Consider the following 12,542-nt stretch of genomic DNA (forward strand, 5'->3'; position numbering starts at 1 on the left):
CGAAAGCTGTGATTTTTTGACAGCAAATGTAGGTTTAAACTCCGTCACTATTCCAACGAGAAAAATTCCAACATCACTAACTATTACCCTCGTGCAAACAGTAAAAAGGAGCCATTACTAACTATTACAGATTCTAATGGCGATGGTAACAAATGGGCATGAGAAATGTTACCCTTCTTTTTTTTTTTTTTTTCTCCTCTGGATAAAGCTTTAGTTCTGGTGGCCTTTGTCTGTCTCCGCCACCATGTAGAGAAAGTTCACCCGACGTAGAGGGACCAACACCCCCGTTAACATTAAGATACTAGAGCAGTTCACCCTCTTCTTGATCACCTTCTGCATCGTCAGCTTCATTCTCTTCTTCTTCATCAGGTGCATCCGGATCCATTCCCTGCAAGCACAGAAGAGAGATAAAAAGGGATTTCTGGACCCAAGCCGTAAAAATCAAAGAGCAGCAAATTTTCATTAGCCAAACCTTCATCTGCTTCTCCAAGCGCTCCAAACCTTTCTTTGCAGCTTCATTTTGAGGATTTATCCTGATATATAGATGAAATTTCCACATTTTGAATAACATCTGAGAAATACAGTCTAAGAAATACATTTTGAAGTTTCATTAATAAATAGCATGCCATGAAAAATAGTCCCATAATACAACATAACAAGCTCTAATGTCCCAACATAACAGCTTCTCATAATCAGATATTCTTTTTTTTTTTTTGTTACCTTTGCCCAAATAAAAAAGGTAGATAACCAGGAAACGATGAACCAACCAAGCACATACCTCAAAGCAGCTTGATAATGAGACAGAGCTTCTGAAAGCATATTTGTAGCTGCAAAAACCTGAGCTAACTTGATGTGCAGGGAGTCATCAGCCCAGTCTTTAACATACCTCTCCAGAAGTGAGACAGCATCTTTATGTCGTCCCTCAACAACATGCAACTCAGCCAACGCTAAAGCAGCTCCAAGAAAACCAGGCTCGAGTCGTAAAGCGGATTCATAAAACTTCCTTGCCTGCGTGAGGGAATAATCACTGATCAAAAACCAAAGTTATGGAATTTTCTTCTGATTTGTAGGTATCTTATAAATGCATTTGTCTGTCTACCAACATTAGGACATGCATCAATCCTTAATTTCTGCTGCTAATAAACTAAAATAAATAAGCAATATAATTTTTCTTTCTTTTTCCAGAAAAAGAACACTTTTATTGGCAGAAGAATGAAGCAGACCTTCTCTCTCCCGCTAGAACTACTAGCATGAACATCCCCAACTAACTTGAGAGCTTTTGCTGATTGAGGCATTAATTTCATGGCCTCACGCGCGATAAAGAGAGCCTCCTTGGTTTTTGAAAGAGCAAGATAAGAACGGACTAGTCCTGCAGAAGAAACAACTAATGCTCAAGTGACAAGTAGCATCATGAAAAGTCGAGATGATCACCACCGCAAAATCACCTTGGTACGAGCGAAGATCAGGTCTTAACTCTTGAGCCCCTCTGAAGGCGGTCACTGCAGCATCTGGCCGGTTTAATGACAGATACAGGTTACCCTGCATATACGATAAGAAACCATTAATAACAAGACAAATAAGACAATGAACAAGCTTCAATGTTGTCTAATTGTGTAAATCATATATGAACCAGCCTTTAGGTAAAAGATTAAAATCATGTCATTACCTTCATAATATGACCTGATATGTGCCTATCATCTATTCTGAGACTCTGTTCAGAAACAAGGATAAGCCAAAGATACATCAGATGATCCAACAGCTGGAACTTCATATCATTAGCCCATACCTTCTCAGCATATGACAAAGCTCTTCGCTCATCCTTCCTCTCCCATAATGCTGATAATGCAACAAAAACTTCTGCTCTAGTAGGATCAATGTTTAGCAGATCATGAACTAACTTATTTAGCTTAGAGATGTCAGATTTCAGCTTTAGAAGCATCGCATATTCATCCATATATGTCACAATGAATGGATCAATTGAACGAACCTGCGTACGTCCATGAATATATTATGTTTATCACCAATACCATACCAGATCATGGTAACTTCGATATACCTTTTCAAAGTTCATTATTGCTTCATCATGTCTTCCAATGATAGCTTCAACCTTCAGAGATAATTAGTGGTCAGGTCAACAAAATATTAGATCACAAATATTATGTGGTGAAGAATGAGTTCTTTATAGCGTATGATAATCTGTAGCAGATGTCTATCATGGAATCAAAATTCAAATATAAGATTGCCACCCTCAAATGATGCACTCTAGCAACAACTTCTGCATGACTAGAGGAAACTAGCATAAGGCACCAAGAAAGCACAAATAGACTATGTTAGCTTCAGTTCTTTAGCGATTAGAGAATATATGAAGGCATTAAGCACAGGAACATTTATTTTCTCAGCAGATATATAATCAAGCGGCAAGGCTCTGAATCAGGACAAAATAATGTCGGGAAGATAGCAACAAAGTATTAGCCAAAATGAGATATTTTACAACATCATAGATTATTCTTCAAAACATATAGCTCCTCTTGAACACAAATTACAGAACCATTTTATCTATGTAATATATTTCAAGCATCTTATTTTAAAATCACTCTCATCAAAATTTCATACAACATGGTAAGTTTGGTTGGCCTTTTTCAAAACTAACACCAATGTTGAACCCCTGTCCTGCTCCCTAATTGCTGATGGTGTACTTCAATTTCATGTACATGCAAAAACTTGACATAATGGACCATCAAAAAATAAAATGACTGATTGCATGACAATCCAAATGTACCAAGGAATTTTTTAGTACATCCTGCTTACATCAGTTCTGTACATAATACAATATGCAGCAAAATCTCGAGATATCATAACACAATCTTCCATCTAATTGGTACCAAATCATGATATTGCTAAACCGCATATTGAAATCTGCACAAGGTACATAACGAGGCAAGAACTAAAGAAGTATACTGTTAAATCTTGTGCTAACCTTTGCAATTTCCAATAAGATGTGCACATTATTAGGAAATTGTTGTAATAATTCGGAAAGATGGTCGAGGCCACCTACATATTCCAAAGAAAAATGGCTATAAAAAACTGCAAAGTTCTGCAATTATAATGTCAGCACAAAAGAGCCCACAGTAGAAAATGACATATCAAAGCAACAATGAAAGAAATAAATTGAAGACACAAAACCTATGGTTGTTGGTTTGCACCGTAGAAATTATCATGCCTAAGAATCACAACTGAATATCTGTAAATACTCTGTCAGCTGCAAGACATCTAAACATAAAATAAAATAAAGTATTGATGATTTAGAAAAAAAATAATGTCATGTTCTTATAAGATTACTTTTAATTGGTAAATTTCTTTTACTCCATGGCTATAATATTGATCCAATACCACTTTTTGCACATTGTTGAGCAGTGAGACACTAGTATGCTGGATTACATACCAACTTGTACCGCCTGGTATGACTTGAAATTGATTTTCAAATTTTGACTGATACCAAACTATATGGTCCAGTACCGATCCTTGATCAGACTGGTAAATACCCATTGTTATATATCAATCTGAGTAGTTTTTGAAAACTTGTTCCATGTAAGACATGAGTAAAAACATTGCAGCTTCTGGTAAATGTCCTGTTCAGAACTATGTATTAAACAAATACATTTCTCTGAGCATTTCTTTGAATTCCACTTGTTTTCAGATCTTACAAATGCATTTGTTTCTCCTCCTAACTTGTCATAGGGCATGAAACATTCCTTATTACAAGCTTAAATATCAGTGTAATGAATTCATTGGATATACAGATTGTCATTTCTCTCTTTCACTATCTTTTTTTCTAAATTTAAGATGTTCTGTTGTCTACAATTGTGTAAAGGGAGAACCTTGCTCCATTGCTACCTGTGACTCATATGTTTGAATGACGGAAAGAGCCTCTTGGCATGCAGAAATATGGCTGAATTTATAGGATCCGCTTCAAAAGTGCACTGGTTAACAAGTAAATACTCTCCTTTACATATGTTTTTCTTCTCCCATTATTATTTTAAAATCATAACTTACATCAACTTTTCTAAACTTGGAATATGGACTATTTTTCCTTAAATCCAAAGTTCATATAATAAGAGATCTTCACAAGGACACAGGACACAATCTGAGGCACAGTAATAATTAGTAACAAATTTAACAAACCCAAGATGTACATTTATTTTAATTCAACCAAATCAATTACAGATATTTAAGATGCTGATTGATTTCAATTTGGAACATCTATTCCTTATTTCATAAGCATAAAAGAAAGTGTACCTTTATAATCACTTGAAGCAATGCAGCACTGAGCCTCTACATAACGCTGCAAATATTATTTAAAAAACAAGAAGCCAAAAGAAACAACATTAACCTTATAACTATTGTGCAATAGAGAACTGAAGAAGTTGGATAAACCTCCTGCCAAGCTAAAACCTGCCGGAGCAAGAAATTTATCTGTTCTAAGAAATGCAACACCAAAATTAGACGCACAAAGATTGATATCGACGAGGAATGAAATTTCTATTTGTTTAACATCTACTCCCATCTTAGTTTATTCTAGGTACGAAAGTCTTTTGTAGCTTATTGCGGCTATCATTCTTGGTAGTTGTCCAACAAATTGTCGTACACAAGGTGTAAATGAAATTTGTCTGACCAAAAGTACTGTTTTGCATATTTGTTGTAGAACTTAAGTGCATTGGTGACAACGACCTTCCAAATTCCAGCTTTAACATGCAAAAGAAGGTTGCTATGGTGAAGGAAAAAAAAATGCCACAAGCTTAATTTCATACAATGAACATGTAAGAACACCCACATTAAATCGAATACTTACCCAATGCTGATCAAATGGACATTCACATAAAAATAATGAATCTTTCGACTTACATGCAACCAACGAGCTGGATCCATGTGATCGAAGGGTGGCCTTCCTCCTCTATTTGGGGTCTAGAAATCATTAGACAGTGGCAAATATAAGTACCAAAGTTTATTCAGCTGTAGTTGTTGAAAATTGCTTTATTTGCAAAACAAAATGGAAAAGTAAATTATCATATCTTATGATTTTTTTCACTAAATGTTCGAATTTATTCAATACATACAAATAGAACTTCCGAACAATAAAGAAGCAATATGTTTGTTATCTAAACCTTCTACATATAATAAATTTACTGGTAGCATTTGGCATAGTTTACAATCTGAGTTCACCAAATCGCCATCCAAGTTTGTGACTTTTTTTAATATGTTTCTTTTTCATTCTTAATCAGAATGACTTCAAGCAAAGTCCCTGATCATGCTAATGGGGACTCGAAGGATTATTTGATTTATTTTCTTAATATGTCATAAATGACAAAAAAAATTAGTTTCTCATATCTAAGGCTAAATGATAAGAAAAGCGAATAAATTTAACAATAATAAGGTGGTGTATTTGAACAAAGACCAAACAAAATCTAACAGCAATTTCTACAATTAGATTGTTTACTATCTAGCTTTATTACACATCATTATATTACAATTCCAGTGGCCACAACAAAGGAAAATCAAATAACAACTTGAAAGGCCTGCAAAAGAAATTTGTGTAATTCTATGAAATGACAGTTTATGTCCAAGCACATACCCAACTTCTAGGAAGCAAGTGCGTTTCTGAAACTTAGTACTCTACAGGGAACAAACACAATATTCAGCTCAGGCTTTCTATGAACAAATCTTATCTCTACTGCCATCCAATCTTTAATTTAAAACGCATCATGATGTTTTCAATATATAAAGATTGTTAGGCGTTATAAATACATAAGTATCCAGGTTTTAACTGTGATACTAAGATCACCAAAAGTGAAAAACTAATCTGTTACTATATGTAGGATTTTGAAGTCCATGTTGCCACCATCACCAATATTATATCCCTTAACCTGATCAGGGTGTCACTTGGATGCATTTTATATCTTAGTGTGCCTGACATACCACATGTGATTGCTACTCTATTAACATGATCACCACAACCCAAGTCCAAGAAAACATGAGATGAACCCGGAGAGATACGCAGACCTAGATACTGACTCATTCACTATTTCAATTTGTATCTCAAAGCCAATGTATGTCTCTTTGGGGGCATCACATATAGAAAAGTCCTCTACATTGTTAAGCACATTATGTTGTAATGGTGTCTGTCAACTTTGTTAGAACCTACCAACTCTTGGTATTATGTTTGATTGTGTTGCAAATTCTTCAAGACCTTTCTCAATTTAACAATGCAAGCCTACATCATCCGCAAATCCTTTGACCCACATATTACAGCAATTCCACTAGCCAATGCCCCACTAAATCTTTGTTCTGTTGTAACTACCGAGACTAGCTAATAAAAAAAACTATGCCATGCACAACAAATATGGCAACGGTGAGAGAATTATAATTTTCATTACAAAGGTCAAGAACAAAATATCATCTTTTTGATATATAAGCAGAATTCACCGAGAAGCAGTGATTGAAGTTGTATACGTTATAGACCTGGGGGAACAAGGATGATACTTCCTTCGAAGAAACTCCTAGCTCAGCCAAAGCTGTAATGGCCTCCAAAACATATGGACAATTCCTGCACAACAATATACAAAAAGGACAAAATGAGTACATTTTGCATAGTTGAAAAGCTTGGTGAGAAGAAACTTTAAAAAATGTTCACTTTTATAATTGTTCTTTGTTTAGGATGTATACGTTGTTTAAGCCAAAATTAACACAAAACTAAAGTTTTCTCATATTTTTGTCTGTTTTAACAAGAATATATATAGACAGTTAATGGTCTTATGTCAAAGTCATTGTGGGTCTACCAAATTCGACTTTCTCATTGAGACTAACAACATTCTCCAAACTTGAATTTTGCAACATCTAAGTAACTTTATAAAGACTAAAGACCTGAGAAATTTGATAACTCAGGTCTTTCAAACTTCAAAGTATGCTTATACTTCATGAGGTAACAATATAAAGGAAAGTCACATATTAATTTTTCCATTTATAAATTGTAAAAGCTGCACTTCAACATCCAATACACTTATTCCGGTTTGATGATAAAATGCAACATTATACATTTCCTTAAAAATATTTTACATGCTATTAGACCAATTACTTGAATCTGAAACTCAATTAAGTCCTCCTTTGAACCTTCAAAAATTTTCTATTTCCAGGAATTATAAAGTTTATAAGGTTTAAATACCAAAATATATGTCAAATTCACATATTGAACAGTATTTCTTATGAGTTAGCTTTTAACAGTTCTCTCTCTGAAGACTGAACCTGGTCAGAAAATATATATTACAATATTTGCAGAAACCATTTAAATATAAAAAACGCTCGCAATAACCTAATAAAAAAGACTATAACCAGATCTTTTTTAAGTCTGATGTGACCTATTAAATTGAGAAGACAAGTTCTAGAAAGCAATTGGATGGCCAATAAGACCAATGTGAATAAGGTCCATTAGGGGCTCAGAACTAGAAGCACGACAGAGTGACAGAAGAGAAGGGATGAGATCTCCAAAGTCCTAGATCATGCTATAAGTGGAAAATAGAATATTAAATTCAACTTAATAAGTGGTTTATCCTATAACAACTTTTGTCTTCAAATGTATACTTATTTTTGCTTCCTCAACAAAAAAAATTTACATTTCCTCTTCTGGTTGCAAACAGACTCACTATTGGTAAGTGTAATAAGTATCATACCATGCTAATGCAAACTGCACTATAAGATAGCTTACCAGTGAAATGAGGTCTGCAGGTGTGCAACTAGCATCCACCTGTTTCCTTCTTTGATGTGTCATGGCGCAAGCAGGCACAAGAACAGAGCGACATGCATTTAACATATCAACTTGTGACCAGCTTCAAGCCAACAAAAGACTAATCCTTTACACAATGTTATAAGCATAGATATAAACAGCATGATCCTTAAAACAGGCAAACAACCTGTTCATTGCCATTACCCAGTTAACCCAAAATCGACCCAAGCAGTCTAAAATGAAAAAATCATCATCAAACAAAAGAAATTTCTAGTTACCAACTCTTGCAATGATACTAATATCACATGAGAAGGATGCAAAAGATAGGTTATTCAATCACCCCATAATATTCCATAAAACAAAGAAAGTAATAGGTGGTGGTTGGAGTACGAGAATGATGAGCAAAAAATTTAAACTTACCAAGAAGAATAAATAAATGACAATATACGTAAGACGATAAGCAAAACAACCAAAATATCAAATAATGAAGCAAATTTCAGAAGTTTCAATATAAGGACTATGACCGCCAACACTCAGCAGCTGGAGATATGACTAGATTAGATAAAAATCTGACTATCTAAATGTAATGATAGATATCAGTGATCTAGAAGTATTCATATTTCTTGACCTTAAACAATCTTTGTAGCATGCAATGGCAGATCGGTTGTGTCTAGAAATCCGATAAAGCTTCCCCAATGTAAGATTCATTCGTAATGTTCTTGCTTTTGGAGGGATTCCTTCCATCTGCAAAATCAGAAAAAAAAAATTCACTTTCCTAGATTTAATAAACCAATTCAAGACCGCACACATCAAAGAAATGTTTAAAATCAATTTATACCCGTGTGTAAATTAAAAAATGAAAAATTGGAAAAGTACCCCTGGGCTATATCTCTTTCTATCAAGATGATAAGCATTGATTATGTGGAAGATATAAGATTTCATAGAAATGTTTCCTAAACACTTTTTTATGCACAAAGAACTGATTTCACGGCAAGAATATAGCGGTCTACACTTTTCTTCTGTTTTCTAATTTTGATTATGTTTTGAATGGCTATTGCATGTGTCACAGAGAACTTCCCTCTCAATCCTACTCATTCCCATAACTCTCTCCAACTGAGGATAGCCAACACTGACGGTATACCTAGAACATGTGATCTACTAGTTTTATCTTCTCTCACCACACCGATAAAAAGGACCATGGACTGATGGTCATATGTCAAGATGTTCACCACACAATTTATCAATCTTCGATAAGTTGGAGAGAACTAACGATGAAACGACGCCACAGATCACTGAATATCTATATATTTTCAGCAGCAATCCCACGACAATGATATTCAGATCATCAAGATCTATAAGGAATCCCCTTTTGAACCTTCAAGAACATTACTTGCAATAACAATCTTTACTCCAGGATCTTGGTCTTCACCACTGTTGCACGTCCTTCCTTCCATCTTCCCCAATTTTAAATATCTGGTTGATGAAGCGACACCACCAACAGTAACTGACCCCATCTACTACCTAAGATTGAAACAACCTAACATTTCCACGTCATTGGCACAAGAATTTTCCTCATTTGGTGATTATAAGTGTCAGACGATCAACTTTAATTATAATATCTATGACTACTTTACATGTATGTCCATCTCAACATGTTTACAAGCTGTTGGTGTGAGCATCTGAGGTGTTCATGGTAATAATTAGCCACAAGAGATTAAAATTAACCAGTATATCTATGAAAATATTTCCTCGTGTAATATCAACAAGTTCTCCGTATTATAACTGCACAAGAACAATAGGACCAAATGTTTTCAGAACATCAGTTCATATAATTAACATAATAACTCACCTATTTCAAGATAGGACCTTATCTAGAAAGTTAAGCAAGTTTACAAAGATATAACTACTGAATTCCACAAACTTTTTAACAATGATAAATTAGTCTATGGCTGAGAAGATGACTTTGGACATCACACGGAAGGTCAATTAACATCCACTAGGACAATGTTAGACACCAAAGTATAAGAAAGAGGAGGGAATACCTCTACAAGAGCAGGACGGTTTTCGCTTAGTGCACAATGACAAAGTGTAATTTTAAACTTCACCTGCCAATATGAACACAATGGACTAAGACACAATCTTGGAGATCACTTAGAAAAAAATAAAAATCATGACAGTATTTATTAACATCTTAGAGAGAAGGGGCTCACCTCATTTTCATTGACTGGGGAGACATTCATTGAATTTGGTGACGATGATCTACTTGACGCAGAAAATGAGCTTCTAGAATTATTCATTGTTTGCTTTGAAATAATTTTGCAATGTTGAAGTGCTTGTTTGTACATACTCTGTAATGAAATTATAAAAATTTGGTCAGTGAACAATTTTATGTTCCCAGTATTAATATTGGCCAATGCTTCATAAGAACCTCAGCAGATGCAGATAATTCAGGTATTAAACTATCGCCAAGTTGCCAAAAGCCTTATTCAATTTACCATTTCTGATCATGCTAGCAAAAAAGCATTAGACAAGTGTAACGCTCTCACTATTACTCTTATTGCCAAAGATTGTAAAATTCCCTCCTACTGACCCACATATACATCAAAAGATGATAACGAAACAAATATGAAAAATAGCTAAAAATTATAATGAAAAATAGCACATGGAAATCACTGAGCATAACTCGCTATGCCGATCCAAAATATGATTGCCGAGTTTCAAACCTTATAAGGATTTTATTTAAGATCCACATAGATCTAACTATAACAATATTAGCAGAGAAGTGAGGATTGAGGTAACTCAAGGCCCACATTCATGCCTTTACCAAGTTTAAACTGACAGCAAAACTAGAGAAATTACCATTTGTTTCTCCTGAATATAATCACATAAAACCCATCAGACGAAAAAAAAAAAAAAAAAACAACAACCATTATATGCATCACATAGACAAGAATATAAGTTCTTGGCAACGTATTACCCAATAGAACACAAAAATTAGTACATGAATAAATAAATATGTAACCAACTGGTTTAATACGGAACAATGTCCCTACATATCAATAATTTAACAATTTCTTTAAGATTAGAAGCAGTTATTTGAAACATATACTAATAGTTACCAGGGCTCTACGAAATTCTTTCTCCCCAAATAAAGCATCACCTTGAAGAACCTGCAATTAAAGAAAAGTCAGACCAATCAGAATGTGCACATCATACCACAATCTTCACTGAATCGCAAAGTTTGACAAGAAGATGCATCAATCGCAGCCACGAATATACCCCATAAGATGACATGATCATGGGTACCTTACCAAGTTATTCTAGACAAGTAAGCCCTTACCAAGTTTTCAGCCTTCAGATATGGACTGGCTTCACTGTTTGTAACCACTGAAGATACAAGAAAGCAGCCCTGTCAAAGTTCAACATGTAATTTCAATGAGCAATTATCTCGAACCCCCAAAAGACATAATGTGCACGAGATCCTTAACAGGGCTTCTCATCCAAAAAGGAAGGAAACCGCTGTAGGTTTCTTATCACCCCAGGCGCAAAACTATAACACGAGAACCGCATCTCACACCTCACTACCACGATCAAGAAACCAAACAAACGATCGAAAAGATTGATACGAAACCCTAATCAAGACCTAAAGATAATCGCCGGAAAAGAAAGAAAGAGAGAAGGAAGGACAGAACCGATTCGCCGCGATGGCAAGGATGGGGGGAGTAAGGGTTCGGAAGCGGCAATACATGCACACATACCAGCATCTGGGCGGAGTAGAAGAGGCCGTTGTCGAGAAGGGTGGTGATGTGATCCTTGGGAACCTCCATTGACGCCGCTTCCGTCGAGGATGAGGCTTCTTGGGCGCGTAGTGGAGATGAGGAGGGTTTCGAAATGGATCTATCGCCGCTCGTGAGGGAGAGATACAAATTGAAAAGGGCAAAATTGCATATATGTACATATTATTCTATTTAACCCTCTAAAAAAGTCTAAACCTTATTATCTCCATTATAATCATATATATATATATATATATATATATATATATATATAGTAGAAATTGATTAATCATATATATATTAGAATATAATATATTATCAATTATACATAACAATATGTAGGTTTGAGGTAATTTAGACATACTTTAAAGTGTTACATTCATAAATGAATTATGTTACTTTTAATTATAGAATCAAGATAGAAAAATATATCAAATTAGACTATATAAGCCACTAAAATCAACAAAAATTAGAAAAACTAGTAGAGTGACTATTTATATCATATATTTTTTCGATCGTAAAAAAATTAAGATGAAAGTTTATCATAGTACAATCTTAAATTAATGAGTTATACTCGAATGATATACATAACAAATCCATTAAATATTTTCTTAAGATCATTATGTGATTTTAAAGATTATGCTTTATGAGTGTCACATCATAAATTCTATCCAACTCATCTTAATTTCTTGATACACCAGACAAAAATAATATAAATAATAATTTCATTGATCTTTTTTATTTATTGATGAATTTATAAATTTTGAAATCAAATTTGGGTGGATTTGCGCTTAAACCTTATAAGATCATGTAATGTAATGATCCTTCAAGAATTAAGTCATTTTACCCTACTAAATTTGAATAATAATAATAATAATAATAATAATAATAATAATAATAATAATAATAGGTGTTCGGATCGCCGGTAATAAATTCTGAAAAAATAGATGCTCCTAACATAAGATCTAAAAATATACGACTTGATTTGATGA

General features: G+C 34.2%; 1 protein-coding gene across 2 annotated transcripts; it reads right to left on the reverse strand.

Moving 5' to 3' along the window:
- Positions 1–29: 29 nt before the first annotated feature.
- Positions 30–11,696, reverse strand: LOC103986292 (anaphase-promoting complex subunit 7). 2 transcript variants are annotated; one of them, XM_009404251.3, is made up of 18 exons: positions 11,533–11,696; positions 11,115–11,183; positions 10,894–10,944; positions 9,985–10,122; positions 9,817–9,879; positions 8,403–8,518; positions 6,517–6,601; positions 4,903–4,962; positions 4,297–4,342; positions 2,978–3,051; positions 2,057–2,107; positions 1,787–1,987; positions 1,667–1,711; positions 1,446–1,539; positions 1,224–1,369; positions 779–1,008; positions 473–533; positions 30–388 (listed from the first exon to the last, which is right to left on the reverse strand). In XM_009404251.3, exons 1-18 carry the CDS (start codon positions 11,599–11,601, stop codon positions 302–304), a joined length of 1,686 nt encoding a protein of 561 aa, XP_009402526.2. In that variant the 5' UTR covers positions 11,602–11,696; the 3' UTR covers positions 30–301. The 2 variants fall into 2 exon arrangements, with proteins under 2 accessions (XP_009402526.2, XP_018682117.2); XM_018826572.2 differs by having other exon boundaries at positions 6,508–6,601.
- Between the last annotated feature and the right edge of the window lie 846 nt (positions 11,697–12,542).

Source organism: Musa acuminata, chromosome BXJ3-5 (genome assembly GCF_036884655.1).
Source record: "Musa acuminata AAA Group cultivar baxijiao chromosome BXJ3-5, Cavendish_Baxijiao_AAA, whole genome shotgun sequence".
Classification (NCBI taxonomy): Eukaryota; Viridiplantae; Streptophyta; class Magnoliopsida; order Zingiberales; family Musaceae; genus Musa; species Musa acuminata.

What these genes read in the sequence shown, in the direction of transcription:
- LOC103986292 (XM_018826572.2), bottom strand. Translation starts at nt 11,601, where the DNA reads ATGGAGGTTCCCAAGGATCACATCACCACCCTTCTCGACAACGGCCTC. An exon ending in TGCTACAAAGATTGTTTAAG is followed by an intron (nt 6,602 to 8,402) that starts GTCAAGAAATAT and finishes ATTGTTGTGCAG; the next exon opens with GAATTGTCCATATGTTTTGG. An exon ending in GCTTGGAGAAGCAGATGAAG is followed by an intron (nt 389 to 472) that starts GTTTGGCTAATG and finishes CTGTGCTTGCAG; the next exon opens with GGAATGGATCCGGATGCACC.